This window comes from Peromyscus maniculatus, chromosome 3 (assembly GCF_049852395.1).
Source record: "Peromyscus maniculatus bairdii isolate BWxNUB_F1_BW_parent chromosome 3, HU_Pman_BW_mat_3.1, whole genome shotgun sequence".
NCBI classification, from domain to species: domain Eukaryota; kingdom Metazoa; phylum Chordata; class Mammalia; order Rodentia; family Cricetidae; genus Peromyscus; species Peromyscus maniculatus.
The window spans coordinates 57,888,759-57,916,324 of NC_134854.1; the positions used below are offsets into that span (position 1 = coordinate 57,888,759).

A 27,566-nucleotide genomic window follows, 5' to 3' on the forward strand; every position below is an offset into this window, starting at 1 on the left:
ATTTGCTCAATTTGTGTGCTTAGTAGTTTGTCTAGGACCCATCTGCTAAAGAGAAGTAGAAATTTCTCTTTTGATGTCTGAGTCTCTGCATATACTGAAGCATCACACATAATGATGTCTTTGTTGTTGTTGTTCAAATAGCATAGGACTTTAAAGACTTCATTCCCAGCATGTACTATTCCAGTGCTCTCCTGATATACAGCTGGATGAAAAGGCATAAGTATGTATATCAGAAGATAGTGCTTAAAAGATACCTTCTGAGCCGGGCGGTGGTGGCGCACGCCTTTAATCCCAGCACTCGGGAGGCAGAGGCAGGCGGATCTCTGTGAGTTCGAGGCCAGCCTGGTCTACCAAGTGAGTTCCAGGAAAGGCGCAAAGCTACACAAAGAAACCCTGTCTCGAAAAAAAAAGATACCTTCTGAAAAGATCTTACATTTCTTTCTAGGAATGCCAGAAGGACAACCATTATGTGTAGTTACCATATAACTCTAATGATCTATCTTAAGATCTAGCCTTACTCAATACCAGGTCACTTAAAAGCTTTCTTGAGCCTACCTAGACTGTTAAAAATAGGGCTGTGCTACAAACAGTCAAGGAATCAAAGCAAAGTTTTTGTAAATCTCTCCTAAGCTATTCCAAAATGAATTAGCTAAAGCTGAGAAGACTCTAGTAAATCTTAGAACTTCAGTTCATATATCTCTGTAATTTTTATTATTGCTGACCTCACTGTTCAATTTAAGAAGTTCTTTTTCACTTCCTTCTGAGAGCATAAGAGTGTTTCTGATCCATATATAACAGGCCCACCGGAGATAATTCTTACACACCCTTACAGAAGAGGACCAGAACAAATATACAATGAATGAATGAACAAACTTTGATGTTAGCCTCTCCGAATATGACATATTTGCTATTATAAAAGCATCCATGAGTTCAGAGAGAGAGTACATTACAGGGTAAGGAAAATAAATCATAATATTCTAGAATATAAAGTATGTTTCTTCAAATAATGTCACTGCCACAAGACACTATAGTAGAGGGGCTTCTTAACCGACCTCATCTTCCCTTTTTCTTTGTTACGCTGCACAACTCGGCTAGTGGATTTGATGTACAGGTGCCGGTGCAGTTCCTCGATGAGAACCAAGTGCAGGTTCATCTTCTTGCTGTGAAGTTCCAGCCTGAGGTCACTGAGTCCTTCCACCTGGAGCAGTGGGCCCTCCAAAGACTCTACTGCTGACACCTGAAACAGGAAAAAAAAAAACCAAGTAAGTACAGCTAGAGTCTAGCCAAACCTTAAGTAAGAAAGAATGGGAGTTCCAGAGAACTGTCTATGCAATATCAGACTCTGCAGAGTAGCATGTGGATTAAGCTAGTATGGCCCTTAAGGTTCTGCTAAGATAAATAGAACAAAAGACAAAAATAAAAGGAAAACCTGATAAAAGAATACATAAAGCCATATAAGTCACCACAGCAAAGCTGTAGGTACTATTTAGTGTCATACACATTGCTTGTCCAAGTACACATGTAAAATAACTATATTAATTCATGTTTTCACTAGACTTTCAAATACTGATGGTTGAAATCAAGTTCTTTTGAAGGGGGTGTTTTTAGTTTGGGTTATTTGTTTTGAGACAGGGTCTAACTATGTGGCCCTAGGTGGCTTCAAACTCACAATCCTCTTGCCTTAGGCTCCCTAGCACTGAACCACCACACGGGCTTGAATCAACTTTTAACACTAAGACTAAGTCAAGGCACACTGTATAAACATTTTATTAGCTTCTTCTCATGGTAATCATGAGCCAGACAGAGCTCAGTTGGCCAAGGTCACATATGTAGCTATATAGAACCAAGCTATCTCTCTCATTTTTCTCATATGCACATGCATATAGACATAAATGCACTTTGGTATGCATACTACAGGTAAGAAGTAGCAATCATGACCTCTTGATAGCCTGAGTCAATCTGATAAACAGAGGGGATTGAAATGGAGAACTGAAGATAAAGTACAAAGGAGATATTCTTAAGATGACTAAAGAGATATTAAAGACAAGAAGGAGTGAACGAATCAAATTGTACAGGAATGCCTATAATAGAGAAGTTGAAAGACAGGGAATCAAAAGTAACTGACTTTAAAAATTGAAGTGATAACTGGGAGGTGGAGAGGAGCACATGTGGTATGATCTCATTTCTTTGTGTAAGTTCAATTATTTCTCTATGTGATAATGCTCTTTTATATTTTGAAAGGAAAAAGGTGCAGGGCATACTCTATTATTACTCAGGAGTGGGGCAAAAGGTGAAGGGAACTTGAAGGCTACAAGGTGGGAGAGGAAGATGAGGAAGGGGGAAAAAAAGATGAATGCAAGCTAAGCCTGGAGGAGGAAAAAAAAAAAAAAACACCCCAGCTCCCTGAGGAACTAAGGTCTATGGTTATTCCCTACTTAGGTTATGCTTCTCAATATTTCAGATAGGTGTAGCTAAAGGCAATAATAGCACCATTTACAACTGGGTAGCACATTAAACCTGATTATGGATATAAATATGACCCTAAAAACTAAATCATTCATATAAAAGCAATAGTTAATAAAAGTCATGAAATGCATTGGTAATCAAAAATATTAATCACAGCTCTACAGTGGTCTATGGAGTCATCTGGGAGCTTGTAGACAATGAATACAGAAAGCTCTGTGGCTGTCAAATACAAACCAGCCCAAAATGACCTAAAAATAATAATAAAGTCCAATGGCTCACCTATAAACACATCACTTGTTTTGTGATGTGCTATAATCAAATGTCAGTAGTAAATAAGTTTTTTTAAGTTAAAGCAAGAAAGAATCATGGAGTGGAAGATTGACAAGCCCTGGGCCAGCTCTGCCCTCTGAAGCCTGCCCATTCATTTTCACACTGACTTGCAACTGCCCCTGCTATGACAGCCCCTGGGCCCTGTGCAAGCTGCCAGTAATTCCAAATGGAAAGGCAGACTTATAAAATGACCAAAGTGTCCCCAAGGAGGAAAAACAACAACAAATTCATTTATACTCATGCCCTAAAATGGATTTTAACTCAAGTCTCTAGTGAAGAAAAGAGGATGCATTAACCTTCAGTGACATCTAGATCCAGAAAATAAAAAATAATTTGGTAAACCACTGGTCCATCATATAGCCTTATCCCTTGAGGTAATTAAATCCAGCCAAAATATTTAAGCTTAAAAACTACCCACTGCACATCCACACTTGACTCGCTTGTAGGAATTCGCAAGAAAAGGATTTAATTCATATCCCAAATACAAAATTACATAACAAGACAACTTCCAAAGACAATCAAAAAAATTTTTAAACTTCAGATAAAACAATACCATGCCTAGCCATCAGTGTTCACAGGAGTTATTTTTAACAGTACCTATTTACTATAAGAATAGAGAAAATGCATAGATTTACATGTTTCAATATAGCATTTAAGCAAGTGTTCTTCAGCACACCATTGTAGTCATTTACACAAGCTTTCTGTTTCCTTAAAACCAAATATAATTTTCTCTTTCTCTCCCTCCCTCCCTCCCTCTTACGCACACGCGCGCACACACACACACACACAAAATCAAGGGTAGTCATAGAACTTAGAACTTTGAAATCCTCAACAAAAAAGACAATAGAGAATAGTCTCTGTGGTTATTTGAATGAGAATGTCCCCATAGGCGAATATGTTTGAATGCTTGGTCTCCTGTTAGTGAAAGTACTTAGGAAGGATTAGTAGGTGTGGTCCTTTGGATAAGGTATGTTACTGCAGGGGGGCTTTGAGGTTTCAAAACTCCACAACAGCATCAGTCTCACTCTTTCCTTGCCTGCAACTTGTGGATCAGATGCATGCTGTTAGTTACTTCTGCAATGTCATGCCTGCCGGCCGCAATGCTCCCTCCTATTCTAGGATATTTCTGTGACAGGTCTGACCATGCTGATGTTTGTTAGAATATGGAAGATTTGGGGATCTTGGATTAGAAAAGCAGCTGAATGCTTTAAGCAGGGATTAATGGGGAAGATAGTAGTGCTAAGAGCCATGTAAACTATGGAGGACCAGCTCAAGAGGTTTCAGAGGAGAAGAATATTAGAGACCTAGAGACCGTTCTTATGATATTTTGGCAAAGAATGTGACTGCTTTCTGCCTTTGTCCTAAAAATCTGCTGGAGCCTAAATTGAAGAGTTTTAGAATACTGCCTTTGGCGGAGGGAATGTCAAGGCAGCCTACCTAGTATTGACTGTGTTACAGGATTAGTAGTGATCACTCTTATGCAAATACACAATGAAAAGGAGCAAACAGGACAAAGAGAAATACAAAATGTACAGTTTGAGGAGAAAAGGAGCACAAGGAAGTATAATGGTGGAGCCAAATCTTGTGCCAAGGAGATAAGAAGTTTAAAGAAAAGCTGGATGCTAAATGAAAGAAAGAGAGTGGTAACCTCTAGGGCAAGACCAGACCCAGCTAATCCTGAAATTTGGAGAAAGAAAAGGTCTGAGGTATTTCCTAGGCCTAAACAACAAGGAAAGCTATGCAAATATTATTCAAGGAGGGAGGACAGGTCCCAGACTCAGCAAGAAGAAGAACTTGGCTGTACTGGCCAGGTGGTTCTAGATTTAGAATCAAGGGTATAGGAAATGGGTTGTATAATCTTCCTCCCCAGTCAAGGAAAGCCAAGGCCAGACCTGTGACAAGGGAGTCCCTACCTGGAGGCCCAGAGAGACCAGCTATGAAGGTGAAACCTGGAGTACACTGGAGCCTCCAAGATGTTGGAGGTGACAGAGCTGCAGTGAGGTAGCTGCCAAGGAGAGCTGTACACAGTAAGTGGAAGCAGCCCAGAGAGAAAAGTGTATTGCAATCAATAAAGCTAGACGGAGTGGAGGACTGGAGGAACCCTCTGAGAAATTGGAGTTTGTCCTGCTGGATTCCAGTCTTGCTTTTGTCCAATATTTCCTCTTTATGCCCCCTTTCCTCCTTTTTTGGAATGGTAATGTACATTAGGTGCCACTGTATGTTAGAAGTATGTAAGCTGCTTTTCCCCTGTGAGATAGCCTTCAGTCTCAGGGGAGACTTTGAACTTTTGAAAAAGTGTTGAAAATGAAAGACTATAGGGACTTTTGAAGTTTAACTGAAAGTATTTTGCATTATAATATGACTACAACCCTATGGGGGCCAAGGAGTGGAATGTGGTGTTTGAATGAGAATGGCCCATAAGCTCATATCTTTGAATGCTTGGTTCCCAGTTAGTGGAACTATTGGGAAGGATTAGTAAGTGTAGCCTTGTTGGAGAAGGAGTGTCATTGGGGTTAAGCATTGAGGATTCAAAAGCCCACAACTCTCTCTGCCTGCAACTTGAGTATCAGATGTGAGCACACAGATACTACTCTGTGGGAGCCCGTTCTGGGGTTCCTCGTGGCTTTACCCAGCAGGTCCGAATAGAGGGTGATCAGGACCACGGGCCTGAGTGTAGGTGTCTGAGATGGTCTGCACTTGGCTGTGCTGGGGGAGGAGGTCTTTTGCTCCACTCCTTGGCGTCTCTATAAAAACCACGGGGCAGAGACAGTCAGGGCCCGTTGGAATAGGTTCCAGGCCCTCTCGAGGCTATCCTTTATTTTCTATCTGTTTATCTCTGCAATATTCTCCACAATAAATCCTTCTATCTAATATTTCCTGCTGCTCGCACTCAAGAAAACTCTGGGAAGCTGTGGGGTTGGTGGGTAAATGCCCCACACTACTCCAGAACAATGCTTGCCTTCCTACCACCTGCTCCCTGTCAAGATAATCATAAACTAGTCTAACCCTCAGAAATTGTAAGCAAGCCTCCAATTTAAGCTTCCTTTTATAATTAGCCTTGGTCATGGTGTTTTATCATGCAACAGACAGTCTCTTATTTCTGTAAGAAAACACAATTGTTTTATTTTGGAGGCTTCAAAATTATTTACAAAGTTAAAATTACAGAAGTCAAGCAAGCATTTTAATATACAGAAAATGGCCATGTTATAAATTAGTTCACTGGGTAAGTCAGTTTTCCCATCACAGGGACAGAACATCAGAGATAAGCAACTTGCAAGGAATCCGTTTTTATTTTGGCTCATGGTTTCAGAGTTTCAGTCCTTGCTGACAAAATCCTATTGCTCTGGGCTTATGGCAGCACCATGTGTATGGCAGGAGCATGTAAAAGAGGACACCTGCTCACCTCACAAAGCTAAGAAGCCAATACTCTTTTCCAGAGCACCTCATCCCATGATCTAATAATGTATTTCTACCAAGCCCCACTTCCTGATATTTCTACCACTCAAGAGTGTGCCACAGGCTGGAGGTCTTAAGGATATGGGCCTCTGAGGGAGTGGGTTGACTAGGATCACTTATCAAATAACGTATCAATAAAGCAATAACAGGAATTTAAGATACTGCTATATTAAAAGATACAAAAACAAATTGGCTTCAGGAGGGTAGAATTATCAAAATTGGGTTCCTAAGTATGGCAGTCAACACAGAATTATGTTACAAATATGTATTAAAATTATAAAACTAGACAGACAACATGCAGAATGTAGATAATTAGCAAATAGCTAAGCATCACTTCATAGAACCGATCTTGTATATTTATAATCGAGTGGTCTTAAATAAACTCCTAGAATTCTCTAACATATCACATTAGTTCTTAAAGTTGGATTGTTATACAATGAAAAGAATCAACTAAAAAGATTTGAAGTTTTCTTACATACATATTTGTAAATAAACATTGTAGTAAAGAAAAAAGGTACTACTAGCAGGAAACATTTTAAATACTTCTTAGAAATTTTTGTACAATTTTTTGATCATATTTACCCTCCATCTCTGAACTCATCCCAAATATACCCTGCTTCCCTTCCCACCCAACATTATCCTTTCCATCCCCTCTCCATCATCAAGGGCTCAAATGTTCTTAGATACATGGCCTACCACTGGAGTATGGTCAACTTACCTAGCACAGTCCAAACATACAATTACCAAACCAAAAGTTCAAAATCTTTTGCCTGTTGGTGACATATATGTTTACTAAAAATAAGGTCTTTGTAATGAGAATGTAGTGAGCTACTTAACTATAGCTATGTCATCTCATGAAAATATTCCTAACAATACTTTTAAGTGACAATTATCTTAGGTAAAATTAGTCTCTGGACCAACCTCAATTCCTATAAAATGTGACCCTCAGCTAAAGATTACTGCCTGACCATCTCTCTGCTTCTGTAAACAAGGCTTGCTTGTTGCAGATGTCCAGAGCTGCCTTTCTGTGTATCACAATTGTGGGTTTTGACCTTAAAAACTCAAACCAACTGGAGATCGAGGCTGCTTCCTGCTAAACTCCTTGAGACAGTCCTGCTGGAGATTAATATTCCATTCAACTTATTCAGGCCACTGAAATTTTCCTCTTCAGGTACCCATAAACAAATAACTGCCATGGCCATTTGTTTCTTCCTACATTTTATTTCTCAATTTGATGTTACCATCAAGAACTGAAGATTCTTGATGGTAACATCAAATTGAGATTATTTCATAGTAATTGACTATCTTCAGCAACCCTTAAACTTTTAAGCAACAACAACAAAAGTCTAATTTTTGTGCTCTGTTGTGAATCAGTAGAAACATTTTAAGGAACATTTTGAAGTTGGCCATTCTTAGCAACTACTTCATTAAAGAAATGCTATAAAGGAATTTTTTTTTAATTTGGGTGAGGAGAGATTTGCATAGGTATGAAATTAGCAACTATTTCTAAAAGAAATTAAGATGCAAGCAAAAGAAAAGAAGAAGAGAAGCAGGAGCCTTTACCCTCATTCCTCTAAACGGACCCTTACTCCCAAGTGTCCACCTAGCTGTAGATGGCTAGAGACATCTACCTCCAGGCCTCCCTGTGGAGATGCCCTGGTTCAGACCTCTAAGTGTGAGACCAAGAATCCTACATCCTTCTATTTCCAAATGCTTCTACCTTACTGCAGTTAATTCGAAAAATTTTAAATATTTATCAGACAGGAACTAAAAAAAGCAACTGAACAAAGCTTTAAAGATAACAGTTTCAGATATTACTGTTTTCACAGGTCATAATGATCAAATATTGGTTATTTAGCTTATTTCAACCTGTCAAAATCGCCGGGCAGTGGTGAGTTCGAGGCCAGCCTGGGCTACCAAGTGAGTTCCAGGAAAAGGCGCAAAGCTACACAGAGAAACCCTGTCTCGAAAAACAAAACAAAACAAAACAAAAAAAATCGCCAGACTCAAAACTGGTAGAAACAAAGAAAAATCTTGCTGTCCCACAAAGAAACATGCAAACAAAGCAAAAGTGACATGGAAAAACAATTGTTTTTCAAAAAGGGGTGTACCAGAACCCAAACCAGTCTAGCAAGCACACCAAAGGCTAAGAAGGCTCCTATCTATTCTCCCTAAATGGTGGATCACTAACCACAGAAGTGTCAGCTCAAGTCTTTAAACAGGCAGTAGCTGGACAGGAGGTTAAGCAAAAGGATTCTTTTGTGTGTAAAGTTGATAGGCTCCTGTGCAACACTGTGGTTTTCTGAGTCTTTGTCATCTTTTTTTCACTCTTAGTCTTAGGCTGTGTATCATCCTGCTGGTGTGAGTGACTAGCTCATCCACAATGGGGAAGGAGAAGTTTCAGGAATAGAAGTCCTTGTCAGCACTACTTTTGATGAAATTTTTAAAAGCAAAGTTTCTCCCACAATTAAGTCATTTATACCAGACTCTAACAAAGCATAGAGGCCAAAGGTACTAAGAATGGAAAAAAAAAATTACGAAGACTCTGAAAACCACAATCTGCATAGGAGCACATCAACTTGACACACAAAAAAAATATACTTTTGCTTAACCTCCTGTCCAGCTACTGCCTGTTTACAGACTTGTTTACTGACAAGAGTTTTGAAACAATTTTGATAACCTTCCTAATTTAACCTTGAAAAGGTCTAGTCTTTGCCTCCCTGAATGTGCCTGTGATTTGTCAAAGCATGTATGGACAGGAATAAATATTATTCCTGAGTAAATACATTTGGAAAGCTGTTCTACCTATTATTATTTTAGTCTGATAAACCTAATAATTTCAGGAGCAAGTCTGAAAACTTTAGGGTATCTGGGACATCACAGTACTATTGTAAAATACTGTGTCCTTTATATAACTCTGAAGAGGATCCTCTTCCTGAAATCTGTACTAAAACCTTTCCTTAATGAATTCCCACTTTGCTAAATATTCACACATGCAACACAGCTCTGCGTATTTAACTGCATCAGATGAATTAGGAATATTTTTACTAATAAACTATAACACCATAAGATATATGAAGTATAAACAGTAAATCTGTTAGGATTCTGCACATGCACCGCTCAAGGTCTTGTCTGGCGCCTTACGTCATCAGCAGGAGACTACGTACCACCTTAAAAAGCTGATAAAGACCCCCACGCGCTCTCTCTCTGCACCTCTCTTTCTGTGTTTCCTCTCTCTGTTCCCTCTGCCAGGTCTGGCTCCCCACCCCCTCACACCACCCATCTTTCCCTCCAATAAAGCTCTAAAAACTAATATTGGGTTCCTACTGTGCTCATGCAACCGCTGCTGCAGCCGCATCCCTCTGTCCCGCTGCAGTGTCTCCACTACACGGGCAATTGCAGCCTGAGGTACATTATTCGCCAGACCTCCCGTGGGGGTGGAGGGTGAGGGGGTGTCCTCAGACTGCACAGGCAAGGACACATTCTGTCTTGACAAAGTATAGGATGCTGTCGGACCACCAGGTGGTCCACGTGCTGCATATGCTCCCAGCCCTTACTCATAAAGTGAGGGTGTTTTGGGTAACTTGTGCTGATTCATAGATCCTTCTCCTTGCCTCAGGGACGCCTGGGATTAGAGTCTGATCCTAGTTTGTTACTTTATTTTTTTATTTTTCTCTCTCAGCTGCAGCCATGGGACAAAGGGGTGGATACCAGTAAATTTGGCAGATATCAGTAAATTTGGCCACATAACAGCTTCTTGGGAACTTCTGCCAGCGAATGAGCAAATGAAAAGAGTTACTTTATCCCCAAACTTTCTGCTAAAGCTCTGAACCCTACTCCCTCCCCATTTCTGATTGTTTTCTCTGCCACATGCAACCATTTCTGTCTGACTTCCGATTTCTGCTCTCTGGCAGTGGATGGGCTTTAACCCACCCCATCTCAACTAAACAAGTGGGTATGTTCTCTACTGTTATATGGGACGCTTCTGCTGACTCTCACTTTAACTCACTTAACTCCTCCCACTCATTCTCAAGCTGCCTTGAGAGGCACAGATGGGTTTGGAAGCGGGCTAGGATCCATGAAAATAAGTTTACAATAGTCAGGATGGCTCTTGAGCCAGAGATCAGTTTATAGCTTGCCCTCAGGCAAGTCTTCCAAAAGCTGTCCTCAAGCCAGCAAATATCAAGGGAAAAAAAAATTCAAGACACGGAGTAAAATCCATCTCTTGTTCCCCAGACCTCCCCGACTAAAACTTAAGCATCTAGAGAGCAAGGCTCCTGACCCCACAGGTGAAAGTGTAATCTGTGGCATTCAAGGTGTGCCAGGGAAGAGATTAAAAAAAAAAAAAAAAATGAGAACAAAATTGCCAAGTGCTGGCACACCCTGGCTCCCGAAAGCTGTTGGGTCCCTGTTTTAAGTGAGGAAAAAGGCCACGTGGGCTAGTGAGTGCCCTGCCAGGCCATCAATAGCTTTGTTGAAAGTGCCACCTAAAAAGACAACCGGTCAGCTGACTTGACTGCCCCCAGGCACCAAGGTGGCATGAGAACATCAAGCTAAGACCTCCAGCAGACCTAGGTTTGGCTACAGGCTCACAGGGAACCCAGAACGCAGCAGGGAAGCGATCCATTTCTTTCCTTCTGGACACCAGAGCCACTGACCCAGTCCTGGGAGTTTGGGGATATCACCTCTCCTCATTTCCCTCTTGTCGGGGTAGGGAGGACAGCCTCACCCACCTCACCAGACTTAATTATACTTTCAGGGTTACTTAATGGGAAAAGATTTTCCAGCTAAGATAGGAGCTTTCATTTCATTGCTCCCTCCATGTGCCTCACTCCAGACCCACCCACCTGAGCTTCTCCTCTTCGTGCACACAGACAGGGCCCTGATCTTTGCCTTGTCCCTTATTACAAAGAAATATGTTCTCATGCACCACAAGCTTTTCTTCCCAGTTCCCTGTTCTAACTCACTGCTCAGCTAATGGTACAGGAACACCACAGAACTGGAGTCCAGAGATCATCAAGGAAGAAACTGTAACAGCTAAAAGGTATTTACACCCCCAGACCCAAAAGTATCCAGGCTCTACAAAAACAGACTTTAATGTAACCATCTATTACTGTTAAATGCTCTCAACAGTTGATCACCTGTCCTGGATGCCAAACTAGGAAAGGAAACAGGTGCTTTAAATAATCTGTCTCTGATAAAGCTTAACATGTTCCAATCTCTCTGTCTTTCGCATTAATACTAACCAATACAAGCAGAGTACTAAACACCACAAATGGTCACTAATTTTCTCATGGCTGCTTCTTAACATGTTCAAAATTTTTCCCAAGCTCCAGAAACCATCTTAAATCCATCTGGACAGGTCAGATCTGCTTCAGGCCTTTCCTGTCTCATCAGCATCCTGTCAGACACAAAAGCAGCCAGGGTGCCAAGCCAAGAGGGATGGACAGCTCCAGAGCAGGACAGCCTTACCCACCATCCCAAGACACCTGTCTACCTCGGAAGACACCCTTCCTTATTCCCCCTGAGAGCCAACCGATGCCCACCAAGTCAGCTGGAAGTTGTTTTTCTGGGAGAAATGATGCCTCTATTCCTATTTACTTGCTTTTTTATAATAAGCAAAAGTCTGGAATGTTAGGATTCTGTACATGCACAGCTCAGGGTCTTGTCTGGTGCATTACATCATCAGCAGGCGGTCACCAGCAGGCGACTACGTATCGCCTTAAAAAGCTAATAAAGACCCCCGCGTGCTCTCTCTCGCGCTCGCGCTCTCTCTCTCTCTCTCTCTCTCTCTCTCTCTCTCTCTCTCTCTCTCTCTCTCTCTCTCTCTCTCTCTCTGTGTGTGTGTGTGTGTGTGTGTGTGTGTGTGTGTACTCTTCTTTCTGTTTCCTCTCTGCTCTGCTCCTGCCATCTTTCTGTCTCTCCAGGCCTGGTTTCTTTCTAATAAAGCTCTTTCTAACTCTGGTAGTCATAGGCATGACTTGTAACTTTTCCACCACGCCTGCGACCCACCAGCACCGTTCATTCTTTCAAAATCCATGTTCATCGATGAAGTGTAAAAAGTAAATCTCAGTTGCTGATGTAAACTCAGTGACATCACCCACTCAACTTTTGGCTATACCATGACAGCTCTTGTGGTTACAAGAGCTACTCCATGAAAAAAAAATATTAGTTAGGAGTAAGAGTGTGGGGTATGTAAAGGAGACTAAAAGGAGTCCATTCAAGGCTCAGAGCAATAATGAGGTTTAGGGGAGGTTTGGGGGTTTATAGGAAAAGCAATCTCTGATGCTTTCCTAAGAGAAAGCAATTTTTGGGTTCTCTGTGGCTCTACACTGCCAGTGTCTGAAGGCCTCAGGGCTATTGACAGTCTGCTACTTAAGACAGACTTCCCAAGATAGCTGCACCACACAGCAAGGCCAAGTGCCTGGAGCAAGAACATATTTTCCCCACCAAGTCCTCAGTCTGTATGCTAATCAACAGTGATCAGGTCAGACCATCAAAACTGCCCATTCTTAAACCAATCTGATAACATACCATTGATCTGACCTATTCAGGGCCCCATCTCCCTCCGGAAGCCCAGCATCTACAATGCAGACTCAGCAGGCTCTCATCATTACAAACAGGACACTGTCTAGCTCCACTCTCCTTTCATTACTGCCAGGGTTATTGCATGTTTTTATTTAATAAACCTTCATCAGCTCAAATGAAGGGTTGTTATTAGTTGAGCTAACAGCCAAATGATAATACTCCAGAGAGATATCAGTGCTTGTTGGTGCATTAACAAAGAGAGAAGAAGGGCTGAGGTCAAGCACACCTCAAGTAAATGAGGTGATATTGGGTACTCAGGGCTTAATGCAATAGACTGCCTGAGAGATAATGGAATTTACAGAATAAAGCAAATAACATGAAGTTATTGATAAGTGAATAAAGGAAGGAGGGCCTGTAAGATAAATATCGGCAAAAAAAAAAAAAGGCCATCTGTGAATTTCTTCTTTAGACTCTTTCTAATCTATCTCAGAAAACAAAAGTCCAAAGAGACCAAATAGGAATTGTAGTTTCATCAAAGACCTCACCACATTAGCACCACACGGCCCATACTCTTATTCAGCTCTTCTTAAATTCCGTTTGGACAAGCATTCCTTCTAAGTTTTTGCTTCTTTTTTGCCCCTCTATCATGGATACTGCCACAAATAACTCTCATATTTCATTAAAGCAACTTTTCTTCTTTTTTTCTGTCTTGAAGTAGGGCCAATTGGGTCTCCTAAGATACTCATCAGGCCAGACGTCACAGAATGACATTAGCTGAGAGATAAAATGTACAAACCTTCTATTATATGAGATCTTTAAAGGTTAACTAGGTGCCTATCTTAATGTTATGGGGGAGGGGTGATATTGTTTTCTTAAGCTTTATTTATCTTCCACATTCCAAAAGTAATAAATGTTTAATCAAGGGAACTTGAAAGACACAAAAATTCACAAAGAAGAACTTCATTCATCAAAGTTCTTAAGCATGTCTTTTTTTTCATTTTGTAATAAATTAGGAAAATTAGCACATAATAAAAACCTATGAATGTGTTGTGCTATCATACCAGTTCACACTATGAGTACATCACAAATGACTTAAATAAATTCCCTAATTGTAATTCATTGCAAATGTCTATCACAAATCTTACTGTGATAAATAGCTATATCCATAAGAACATAAACACAGGTGCTCCTGAACAAAGAATAGTTGAAAAATCTTCCTTAACATAAAACTCTACAAGTAGAATTCCGATCCAGGGTTCCTGAGGCATAAAACCAAATTAAGAGTCTTTATATTCTAAAAAGCCTTACCGAAAATAAATAAATAAATAAATAAATAAATAAATAAATAAATAAATAAATAAATAAAACCCTTAATTTCCTGATTAAACTATATTTAACACCTTACTGAATGAAAAAAAAAAAAAGAAATAAAAAAGACATGACTCCTCCTAGGTACCGTGGGGGAGTTTGTTGGAGATACAAGGGAGAACATAGTCAGAATCAGGGACATCTGGGAGAGTCCAGAGTGAACATGACCAGACTGAGCTGGGTCGTGTAAGGAGAGAGAGGGGGAGAGAGCAAGAAAGGAGCCTCAGACCAAGAGGGGGTGGCTTGGACAAAGAGACTGGCCAAGAGAGTAGATGAAAAACACCGGGTAACTAAAATGGCTGGATTATATAGGGAGCAGAAAGGGCAGCCCTGCTCCTAGGCTAGAGAATAGAGAAGCTCAGGGTATGCATGAGATGTGCCAGCCAGAAGGGCCCTGAAACTCATAGACACTGAGGGACTTGCAGGGAGAACTTGGCAGCTAGGTCAGCATCTGCTTTGATATGTTTTGATATGTTAATGGACTTCTCAGCCTTTTGTCCCAGGGTTTGAGACCTAACACAAAAAAGAATTGTCAACTACATACAAGGAAAGGGGCTCCCTTGTTTGGATCCTGTGTGTGGTGCTATTGTGTTCCCAAAAATATTGTGCACCCTAATAAACTTATCCGGGGTCAGAGACAGAACAGCCACTAGATACAAAGGCTAGAAAATGGTGGCGCTCACACCTTTAATCCTAGCACTCCAGAGGTAGAAATCCCTCTGGATCTCTGTGAGTTCAAGGCCATTGGAAACAGCCAGGCATGGTGACACACACCTTTAATCCCAGGGAGTGGTGGTAGAAAGCAGAAAAGTATGTAAGGTGTGAGGAACAGAAACTAGCAGCATTTGGCTGGTTAAGCTTTCAGGCTTCTAGCAGCACAGTTCAGCTGAGAGCCATTCGGATATGAGGACACAGAGGCTTCCAGTCTGAGGAAACAAGATCAGCTGAGAAGTTGGCCAGGTGAGGTTAGCTGTGGCTTGTTCTGTCTCTCTGACCATGTAGCGTTTGATTTTATTAATAAGACTCTTTAAGATTTCTGCTACACCTGTGTTCCTTTCAATTCTCAGTTCTCACCAGCACTCTATGAAGAGTATTCAAGTATAAGTTTCTCCTTAGGTAGAACACTAGGAAAGAAATTCTCTTTTAACAAGTGTCCTAATCACTTGTCACTTACCTAGCATCTTGTTAGCCTGGGACAAGAAAAAGTTTTAGAACAACTCTCCTAGGAGCTCTCAGAGCATCTCTTCAAACTCACACTTAATCCAGACCATTTCAAGTGTATTCTGCACATGTCCCTAAAACCATTGGAAATGCTGAGCAGTCTCACCAGCCCTTTACTAACAAGCATTCTGAATATTCCATAAAGAAAAGGGGGCAGTTCATATTAACAGCTAGGGAAACACACTAATTAGAATCAGGATGAATTCAGAGAAAACAGACGTTGTAACAAGTTAATTCTAGCCTGTCAAGGTAAGTAAAAATTACTAAGCATTCTGAGACCATAATCAGGTTGACACATATACATCTATCAGCAATACAGGTTGCCATCATCTAAACTAGCACAAAGATCTAGTTCACATCTGCCTGAAGACCAACCAGTCAAATATCTGTTCAGAGAAGCCCATAGGTGAAACAGAAACCAAAATATCATGGATGACAACAAATAACTTGGGCATTATTCTGAACCATCATTCCTCCTCTAAACTCAAGTGTGTAAACATTTGTGTAGTCTACCTGACTAAACAACATGTGTACCCTAGTGACACTGGCATCAGGACAGAAATGCTGCTGGTGCAGTGTAAACAAGTCCAGGACTAGTATCTGTTCTTTTCACTTGGCACTTGGCAATGATGATGACAGTGATAGCACCTATAGCATTTTAAAACTTTATACTGCTCTACATTTGACAGAGCACATCTTTGTATTTCAATATTTCACCTTTATTCTCACAAAAATTCAATATTGATCATTTTTATAGATAATAACACTAAGAATCAGGGTCAGAAAGTGATTCACCTGTCTAGACTGAAAGCACTGGTGACTTGTTGAGGCAGGACCAGGATCTAGAACATCTTAGATAGACTGAAAGCACTGGTGACTTGCTGAGGCAGGACCAGCATCTAGAACATCTTAGATTGAAACCCTTTTTGTTCCCACTTTGTCACACTGACACAGCCACCATGTGTCAATTAATAAAGTTGTACCCCAATTTCAATCCATTAAAGCCATGCAGTAAATCAGACCAACAGCAAAGATGCAAGAGGTACATGAGCAAGATTAGAGTATGGAGTCCAAACCTGTTGAATTGCCTAGCTTAACTAGTACACTAAACTCTTTTAAACCACATAATCTGCCTGCAACATCAGAATACAAGACAGACAGTCATCATGAATGTAAATATCACCATTGTAGTTTTACACAAATACTTGCTTTGCAACTATTAATACTTCGAGTTGGTGTTAAACAAAGGCAAGGACAATGAGTCTTGCTCCATTCAACAGCACAAGCTAAACCCTACACCAAGAATTACAAATTTGACTATAAACTGGCATTACTTGGAGACCATCAAAAACAACCAAAGTCAGCAGCCTGCCACCAGAGGCTTCAATTTCATCAGTCGGGGTTGTGGCCTAGACTTTAGAATTCTTGGGAGATCCTCCAATGCACAGTTAGGAATCACTGCTCCAGACAAGGTAAATGAAAATTACTAAACCTCATAAGGGGTCACATAATGAAACGGAATTTCTGTTGATTTTAAAAATAAAAGAGGTAAATGAATAAGAGATTAAAAGAAGCAAAAATGAAGATACCTACCAAATCATCTGATTTTTAGAAACCCTAGCCATCAAAGCCAAATATAAATAAAAATAAGTTTGAGCAGCAGGAAAAATGGTTACTACAAAGCTCTGCATTTTTATTCTATAATAAAAAATAAACTGCAGCTACCACAAACCTATTCATTAATTTGGTACACAAAAGCCAACTCGGTCACTAATTTTGTTTTTAGCTTTTCCTAACTTATCAGACAGATGTTTGAGGGAATGAGAGCTTTCAAATGAAGTTAAAAGCTGCCTCAGACGATTACCCCAAAATAGCAAGCCAAATTAAACCTGCCCCCACTCTCCCTAGTACCCCTTTCTTTCTGCATGTCCCCCACTGTACTTATCACGACATGAACACTATTTCCCATCTCTCACGCTGCTGCTAGCACATGACCTCTTCCAAAGTCAAGACCACCTTCACAGACAACCAAGCCCAAAACGGAAGTGATCAACAACAGCATCACCATCTGTAAATCGAGTTCCAGGGGATCTGATGTCCTTTACTGGCCTCTGTGAGCACCACCCATACAAGGTGCAAAGACACACATGCAGGCAAAACACCAATACTATAAAATAAAGCTTTAAATGTAGAAAAACTCTAATCTTTTATTCAGTTACTAAATTTGTGCCACATTGTTTCTTTCCTGAACTATAATACTATAGAACATTAGCCTCAAACGTTGATATTGAAATCAGGAACACATGGGCCTTAGCAATGATTATCACAGTACTCCTCACTGACATGTTTTTATTGTGCTACAGACAAACCCATATAGAGTTCTGGAATGTTTGTGCAGTCACTGAACCACTATTAGGTTGATACCCATAAGCCCACTATATGTTCAACTCCTTATATCCAAGATGCTTCACATCAAGAGCCCTCCCAGAGTGATGATAAAAACAAAAACTCTCAAGCCTGGGAAAGTGGATTTACATTTGCCTGGTTTTGTTACTTGTCCATTAATCATTTGAGAATCAATGCATGATCACCTCCTCCCAGTCCATAAGAAGAGAAAGTAAGTTCAGTATGTGTGCTAATTTCAACTTCCCTGGTACAAATAAGAACAACCTCTGTAGTTCATCATTCCTGAGATCTAAACCAGAAAGAATAGCTGACACCAGCTAACACTCAAATCAATACTATTAATAAGCCATTTCCAATCCTGAAACTGGTTTATATCTAACTTTGATGTCTAACAGGTTAGAGTATTTAGTTAGCTACTGCTTACAATTACACGAGTAGGGAATTTCCCATGAAAATGTATTTGATGTAGGCTGAATGAGGAATTAATGATAGAGAATGCCAAATCCATCCATGCCAAATCCCAGAAATATGGCAGAAAACTTTGGATCTTGATCATCCATCTGTGCACGTGTTAAGGAATACTAGAACAGCAGCTTTCTTAAGAATCCCTTTGACTAGAAAATAGAAGCTAGTCATGCCACCGCTGATAGCAAGTGTGCTACTCCCTGGTGGCCAACTCCCTGGCACCAGCACTAGAACTGAAATAGAGTGATTGCTTTATGTTCCCATCACTACCCCCATCTACAGCCAGCTGCTCTTGGATCTGCATCATCATTAGGTCTGAGGGCAAAGTGCTGCAGGGCCCCATCCCTACTGTGCCTACTGGTGCAAGAGGCCTTGACAAGAGCAGAGCTGACTCAGCAGAGCCTGAGGAAACATTAGCACACTCCCAAAATACCACTCCTACCCTTGAAATGGCCATAAAGAGGCACACAGCCCCGACTACTGAGTGTACCACCCATCATGGCCCCTCCAGATAGTGGGTCTGTCTAACCTGTTACAACACATACTGCATTTAAAGCTATAAGTTACAGCCAAAAAGGCGTGGCAGAGATTACATTATGGTGCCCAACTGGCACCAAAACCAACCAAATACCCCAAGACATAAAATCTGAAGAAAGCTATTTACAATAGAAGCTACCTTATACAAAAAAAAAAAAACAACAAAAAGAAGTGATCTACCAACTGTGGAAATATCAATGTAGGATCATAGGAAATATGAAAGACAATGTAACAGATGCCTTCAAAGAAAACAAAAACTCCCTATCAACAAATTCCAAAGAAAATGACACTGAAGAAATGCCTACTTTTTTATGAGGAAAATCAGGGAGAATTAAGAAGATACAAATAATCAAACAAAACTAGAAAAACAATTCATGACGAGTGGCAGATTCAGCAGAAAGAAATCTTCTAAAAGAACAAATAGAAATCTTAGAAATGGCAACCATAATAGATAAAATTTTTAAATTCACTTGAAATTTCTAGTCTCAACAGTAGACTAGACCAAGCAGAAGAAAGAATACAGAACTTTAAAAAACAGATCTTGTGAAATATCCTAGTCAAACTAGGGGGCAGGGAGAGGGCTCAACAAGAAGTAGAGAATAAAGACCCTTGGAACATGATAAAAATGGAGAAGAAGAAAAAAAAATGTTTCTGGAATACTTGAAGGCAAAGAAGTGGGGAAGCAAGAAAAGCTACTGAATGGATTATCAGCTGAAAACTGCCTGATGTGGACACCCAGGAACAAGAAAGAGGCCAAAAGACATGGCCTTAAAGGTCCACACTACGGAATATTACAGTCAAACTGTCAAAAGTCCAACACACTGAGTTTCTGAGTACCATGGGCTAATGAATGAGACCCTCTCAAAAAAAAAAAAAATCTGCCATGATCTGACCTGGCTAGTCCACTGTGGAGTATGTATCAAAAGCAAATGGCATCAATATACAAAAAAGAGATGGTTAAATACTCTTGTTTATTGTTGTAGTATTCATGATAGCTGAGATGTGGAATCAACCTAGATGCCCCTTAATGAATAATTAGGTGATGAAAATATGGTGGTTGTACACAATGAAATATTATTCATATCTAGTGTCCTATCATTTACAGAAAAGGATGGAACAGGTAGATATAACATTAAGTGAAATAAATCAAATACAGAAAGAGGAAAACTGCATGTTCCCTCCCATATACAGATGCCAAAAAGTTAAGCTGAATGTAACACTGTAATTACGAAGGAAAAGAAAATTGAACATTATCAAAATACAGTTAGAAGTAATTAGTGGTCCTATAGCAGAAAGAGATGACTAGAGTTCAAAATAACCTATTATATATTTTATGAACAACTAGCAGGGCCCAAAGGCTCTAAAGACAATGTCATGATGGGAAAATTAAAATTAAAATAAGTTCTTTGCATTTTTCATAATCTGTATCTTGTAGAAAAACACTGGGTTACAAGTAACGATCACTACCATGTTTGTATATTGTTCTTTAGTGGTTAGTATGTGAGGCCATGGGACAAGCACGTTTACAGAGGTTTTCTCTTTTAAAGCTCACAGCAATTCCAAGAGATGAATGCTAGTATCATTCTACCTACGGAAGGAGGAGATGGCACAGAGAAATTAAATAATACACCCAAAGTGCCTCATCTTGAAGGGGAATTTAACTCAGTCAAATGCTTGAGCTTGCTGACATGAGAGCTAAGCCAAGTAATGTTTCATCCTAAAGAAGACAGAAAGAGAACCAAAAGACCTCTTATTTGGTCAATACATACTGTAAACATGTACTGAAATCACATTATACCTCATAGATATGTACAACCATTAGGCTGTTAATAAAATATGTCAAACAAAAAATATCCAAGGAAATTGAGATGCTAGTTACCCACACTGTATAAATATTTCAAATTATCACACTCAATAAAAATATACAATCAAAATATCGAACTAGTCTTGAGTTCAGGTAACACTCATGTTGACTAAAAAGAAGTGAAAAATGTTTAACCTAGCCCTACTTCAACTTATTACCAACTCAAAATAAGTCTACCTCTAGAATACATTTTGAGATCATAATATACCTTTTCCAACACTCAATTTAAAAACAGAATAACTAACAATAGTTAAAGAACTTACAGTGTGCACTGTGATTACTTTAAATCTTTCAATAAACCTCAGAGGTATATAGTATCTTCACTCAAATATTTAGTAAAGGTAAATGACTGGCCACAGTCATGCCTCTGTTAAGAGTCAAAGCTAAGATTCAAGTCTGGCTCTTACATTGGCACAAACAGTTCTCAATACCATCGAACAACTTCGATATGAACTGAAAATACTACAATATTTTTATTACACGATTCTAGAAAACTACTCAATTAAATAGCTGCCTTACTCTCTTATCTCAGATAGGGTCATATTTTCAAAGCGTAAGTAAAATAACTCCATTACACAATGCTCACAAAAAGGCATCCCAAGATCCTCTGGGGAAAAGACAACTATGTAAATATGTTATTATAATTATCATAATAATCTTCATCTGACTATATAGCTATGGATTCTTTTTGTGAAGGTATAAAAATAAAGACAAAATGATTAAAAAGACATTCAAAATCTCTATAATCTCAGACAGGCTTAGAAATGAAAATTTATTTTAGTCACAAGCCTTGTATGACTGTCAGCTAAAGTGCTTCTAAACGACTCACAGTGGCTTGGTTTCTACTGATTGAATGCAATTATGAATTGACTTCTATGGCTGATAAATCAGAACTTGTGTAAGTGGTTTTCAAAGCGCTCCCTGCAATTTTCATATGATGCAGACTTCTACACACAAATTGTCCCTGGGAAAAAAAAGTTTATAAAAATATTAACTCTCATGAAATACCTTCCTGGTTACTCATGCCACTGGGAAGAAGCTGCTATTCTCATATTAATAATTGTTTCCAGAATTAATCAGTCATTGTACATTAAAACCAGCAGCTGGAGTGTTTTGAGTGATAATGAAACCTGTAACAAGGCATCTTCAGCCGTCTTTTCAAGACAATAAGGGAATTAAAATTTCAATTTAAATGCAGAGGTTTGAAACACGCTTCACTGGCAAAATTACTTCAATTAATGTGAGTGGAATACAAAGGACAGACTGCAGAAATGTGATGCAGCAACCAGAAATTATGTCATTAATGTGCTTGCATCAACCCAGCACAATACTGCAAAGGTCTAATTTAAACCATACATATCACAAAGCTACAGGCTACAATATTAATCAAGCTCTGATTTCTGTGTGGCTTCTTGTTAGATCATTTTTAGCTTTTCATAAGCCAACAGCAACTGTTTACCTTAAAGAAGGAAACAAAAGGCTGGGCCTATTTGCAGACATTGCCTGTCATGACAATTTAATTATTTTGTGCAATATTCTGGTTATCATATCAAAAGAAGAAATAAAATTCCACCTAGAAGCCAAGCCTACAGCCATAAAACAGGTCAAATTTTAAAACAGGAATAGCAGGAGGTGGCAAGAGCCATGGGTCACCACTGATTTATTTACTGTGGGTTTATTAACCTATACTGTGGAGGGATCAAATTACTACATATCTGTATCTGCACCTGCCTTAAAATGAAAATGCAAAGTCTTCTGTCAAACAAATCCAAGGAAAGCAGTGGGGCTTGAAAGACTGGATGGTTTTCTCTTTACTTTCCTCTGATGCATTTTAGTGACAATTTCCATTTGGACCCTGCAGATTCCTTAAGTAGATTTTACTTGTAACAGCACGTAACCATGGAGAAAAAAAAATGTAATTGTTTTTCATATGAGGTCCAAGAAAAGAGTAGTTGCAGACCTTATACTACACTCTTATATACACAAGACTGTTGAAGAATATTTCCAGCCTTTCGCAGACTGAATGGACAAATAGTTGTACATTTGGGTACACCAACTTCCTGAATCTAGCATAATTACCTCTTCTATAAAATAGTAATGATACCAGAAACCCATCTATGCCAGCTGTAAGAGTGAAGGGCGTTGATCCATTTCCCATACTCAAAATATCAGCACAAAATAGGTGTATAGTCATATTAGCTCTGTTGAAATTGTTTTTGCTAATTTAAATATTACAAAAGGTTAGAAATCAGATTATCTTGTCCACCAACCTGAGGAAATAAAGCACAGCTCCTGAAAAAGAAATACTTTAAGAAGTGTCATTTCCTCTATGTATTCAAGTCCTTCACATAGTTACTCACTTGGCTAATGATTTGTTAACTCTGACTCTATGAATGTCACTGTGGTAGGAACAGGGCAAAACTGGGTAATATATAAACCCCACAATCAATGATCTACCACATAAATAAAAACAATTATATGATAATGAAATTCATGTAGCTTACAAAAACATAAAGAAAAGCATGTAGTACCTGAGATACTCAGAAAGCTGAGTAAATATAAGCCAAGTCTAAGAAGATAGGGTTGGAAACCACTCCAGGAAAATATATAGTCAATTAATAAAAATAAAAAATCAAGCCAACAAATGGCTCAACAGATAAAGGGCATTTGTTGAAAAACCTGGCAACCTATGTTCCATCTCTGGACATACATGGTAAAAGCAGAGAAATTACTTTTGGAGGCTATCTTCTGATGCACAAAAATAGATTGAGACCTTTATTGAAAACTGCAACCTGTCAAAGTGCAGAAAACTATGTGGAGCCCAGTCCCAACTGATACATCTGCAACACAATTTCTGTACCTAAGGCTCAGGGATCAGAGTGTAAGGGGGAAGAGATTATAAGAGCCAGAGAAACAGGGAAGTTTGCTGTGAGATTGTATCTCCTAGAAATGTCAGAGAAGATACACCCAAGAAGTCTCACCAAGACAGCTACCTAAACAAGACCTAAAGAAAGATGACTCCAACAGACATGCTAACAGAAGGGGGAACTCTCACAGGGCCCTTAACCCTAAGGCAACAAAGGAATATGGACAGTGGGAGAAATTATCCTTCCCAGGGAAAAGCCCCCAATTTGGTTATCCCATAACAAGTGGTCAGCCCTGAAATCATATGCATATGAGTAACATTATAAAGATTGAGCAAGCCGGGCAGTGGTGGTGCACGCCTTTAATCCTAGCACTTGGGACGCAGTGCCAGGTGGATCTCTGTGAGTTCAACACCAGACTGGTCTACAGAGCGAGATCCAGGATAGGCACCAAAACTACACAGAGAAACCCTGTCTCAAAAAACCAAAATAAATAAATACATAAATATTGTACTGCTATACTTAGGAATACACATACACACACACACACACACACACACACACATATGGGAAGGGTTAGAGGGAGAAAAGGGAAGGAGGAACATGATATAATTTATTTTAACTTCAAAAAACAAAAATTATTTTTAAATGATAAATGTTAAAAAGAGATATATACCTTATATTTATATACAGCAAATAACTAGTGACTATAATTAATAAAAAGCTATTATTTTTAAAGTCTCAGAACATAAGTGACACATTAAATTCAATGGAATATATGCAATATTTGTAAGGAATATATTGCTAAATATTATCAAAAGACATAAATGAATAGGCACATATTCACTGATAATGAAGACAAGATTGCTAACACACAAATCCTTAAAGTCAACGAAATTCTTTTTATCTTTTTCTGAAATTTGACACACTGATACTAAGTTTGCCATGGAAGAAGAGAGGGCAAAGAAGAGTATAAGCAATTTAGAACAAAATGAAGCACCATTTTTACTTCCTTTCAAGATATATTGCAAAGTTACGGTAATTAAAAGGCCATGATTTTTGTATAGGTATAGGCAAGACCAACTGAACAAAATAAAAACTTGGAGATACATACATATGTGAAAATTTGGAATGTGACAAGTAGCATTATAAATCAATAGGATTCAATAAACACACAGCCAACTGGATATAAAAAGCAAAAGTAAAATTAAATCCCTGGCTCATAGCATAAATAAAAATGGACTTCTGATGGATTAAAGAACAAAATAAAAAAAAATTCTCCTAAAGACAATAGGATAGAAATTTTTACCTAAAATCACATACCTTAAATAAACAATGTTGAGATAGTTTGCATTAAAAATGTTATAAGAGAAGCTACCGTGAACAAAGTAAAAAGATAAACACCAACTCAAAAACAATATTTATTACCCATGCAGCCGAAAAAGTATTAGTATCCAAAATACAAAAACAAGTATAAATGGGGGAAAGGAACAATGTGTCTTACACACTGACCTTGTGGGAGAGGGGACTCTTCATCCCCTCCCATCACCCCAAACACAAAGATTTTAACTAGAACTGATGATTACTATAACCATCCGGTTCAGCACAGGTTTTAGACTTCTATTAATTGGTAAAAATAATAATAAATAAATAAATAAATAAATAGGTTATTTCCTTCTGAAACTGGATAGATGAAATCTATGGCTTATACTCCTTGCTCTCCCCCATCAAAACACAAACACCCTATTCTATTCCCACATACAGTTAAGACCAGTTGTCCTGGTTTGCTTTCCGTTGCTATGACAAACAAAGCAACTTGGGAAGAAAAGGGTTCATGTTAGCTCACAAGCTACAGGCCATCATCAAAGGAGAGCAAAGCAGGAAATACAGGCAGGAACTGGAAACAGAAACCAATGGAGAAAGGCTTCTCAGTGGCTAGCTCCCTCTAACATGCTCAGCTACCTTTCATACAAACCTCAGTGTCACCTTCCTGTGAAAGATACTGTGCTGTGGATATCGTTCTGTATAAATAAAACACTGATTGGCCAGTGGCCAGGCAGGAAGTATAGGCGGGACAAGCAGAGAAGAGAATTCTGGGAAGCGGAAGGCTGAGGAAGGGAGACACTGCCAGCCGCGGGGTAAGGCACGAGCCACGGCAAGGTATAGATTTATAGAAATGGATTAATATAAGATATAAGAACAGTTAGCAAGAAGCCTGCCATGGCCATACAGTCTGTAAGCAATATAAGTCTCTGTGTGTTACTTGGTTGGGTCTGAGCCGCTGCGGGACTGGCAGGTTAGAGAGATTTGTCCTGACTCTGGGACAGGCAGGACCAGAAAAACTCTAGCTACAATACTGCCCACTACGGAACAGGCCCACCTACATCAAATAGCAATAAGAATATGCCTCACACACATAAACACAGGCCAACCTGATCAAGCCATTCTTCATCTGAGGTTCTCTCTTACAGGTCACTCCATGTTTGTGTTAAGTTGACACCAGTCTAGAGAAGAACAACGAAGACATGCAGAGAGAACACAGAGGTGGCTTTCCAAGTATGCCTCTGCCCTTTTAACAGATTGTTTACATGAGTCCACTTTTTTTACCCTAATGTTGCCCAAAGAGCCATGTGTTAGAGTGTGGTCCCTAGTCTGCAGCACTATTGAGAGACGGTGGAAACTTGAGGAGGTAGTACCCTATGGAAGTTAGGCCATTGGAGGCAAAACTTTAAAGGACCCCAGTCCCTTCCTGTGGGAGCCCATTCTCGGGTTCCTTGTGGCTTTACCCAGCAGGTCCACATAGAGGATTAGGACCACGGGCCTGAGTGCAGGTGTCTGAGATGGTCTACACTTGGCTGTGCTGGGGAAGGAGGTCTTTTGCTCCACCCCTTGGCATCTCTATAAAAACCCTGGGGCAGAGACAGTAGGGGCCCGTTGGAAAAGGTTCCAGGCCCTCTCGAGGCTATCCTTTATTTTCTATCTGTTTATCTCTGCAATATTCTCCAAAATATAAATCCTTCTATCTAATATTTCCTGCTGCTCACACTCAAGAAAACTCTGGGGAGCTGTGGGGTTGGTGGGTAAACACCCCACACCTTCCCATCTCTCTTTTTACTTTCTGGTCACTATGAAGTGAGTAACCTCCTCTGCTACATGCTCCAAAGATGGTGAATTGCATTTTCCAAGCAACCATGAACTGAAACCTCTTAAACTATAAACCAAAATAAGCCTGATTCTTCTCATGGGCTGCTTTATCTCAGGTGTTTGTTACATCAAGGAAAAAGTATAGTTTAATCTCTGTAACTTACAACAAAGAATTTGATGAAGTTATTTAATTAAGAAAGATCTGAGCAAAAATTAGTTAAGAAAAGGTTGGTACTCATTTAAGCCTTTAAATAAATAAATTAGCCCATAAGTAATAGGGCTATAAAAGAATATTCTGAAATCCTCAAATGAACATAATTAACCTAAATAAACCCTACCAATCCATTCTAATACATGCCATTTAGTCAAGAGCAGACGCATACCAAAACAGTGACTCAATAAGAAAAGCAGCTGGGTATTATGTTCCACAAACACATATAAGCTTATCTATTCAAATTGCTATATCTTGATAATTCAGCAAAAATATATCTAAATCAACACTAACACTGAAAAGTAATTTTTGGCTGTTAGACAGCCCAGTGGTTATGAACTATGATGTCACTATGGTATGATGTTGGAAATAAGCTGGGCCTGGCTGTGCAGGGCTGTGATCCTGGCTGATCACAAGTCTAAAGCAAGAAGACTACAAATCCAAGGCCCACTCAGGGAGTCTGAGACAGCCTTGACAAGTGAGTAAGACCCTGTCTCAAAAAACTGGAATAAATGCCAGGCATGGTGGCACACGCCTTTAATCCCAGCACTCGGGAGACAGAGGCAAGCAGATCTCTGTGAGGTAAAAGGAAGCCTGTTCTACAGAGTGAGTTCCAGGACAGCTAGGGCTATGCAGAGAAACCCTGTCTTGGGGGAGAAAAAATGAAATAGAAAAAGGGCTGAAGACAGATTAGTAGTAGAGGGCA

The 27,566-nt window shown here is 39.5% G+C and overlaps 1 protein-coding gene across 3 annotated transcripts in view; it reads right to left on the bottom strand.

Moving 5' to 3' along the window:
- The window catches only part of Exoc4 (exocyst complex component 4), an 810,377-nt gene that overhangs the window by 710,730 nt on the left and 72,081 nt on the right, over positions 1–27,566 (bottom strand). For all 3 annotated transcript variants that reach the window (XM_076566558.1, XM_006990369.4, XM_042273016.2), the window contains exon 4: positions 1,053–1,237. In XM_076566558.1, the coding sequence (XP_076422673.1) occupies positions 1,053–1,237 (185 nt within the window). The remainder of the gene's footprint in view (positions 1–1,052; positions 1,238–27,566) is intronic.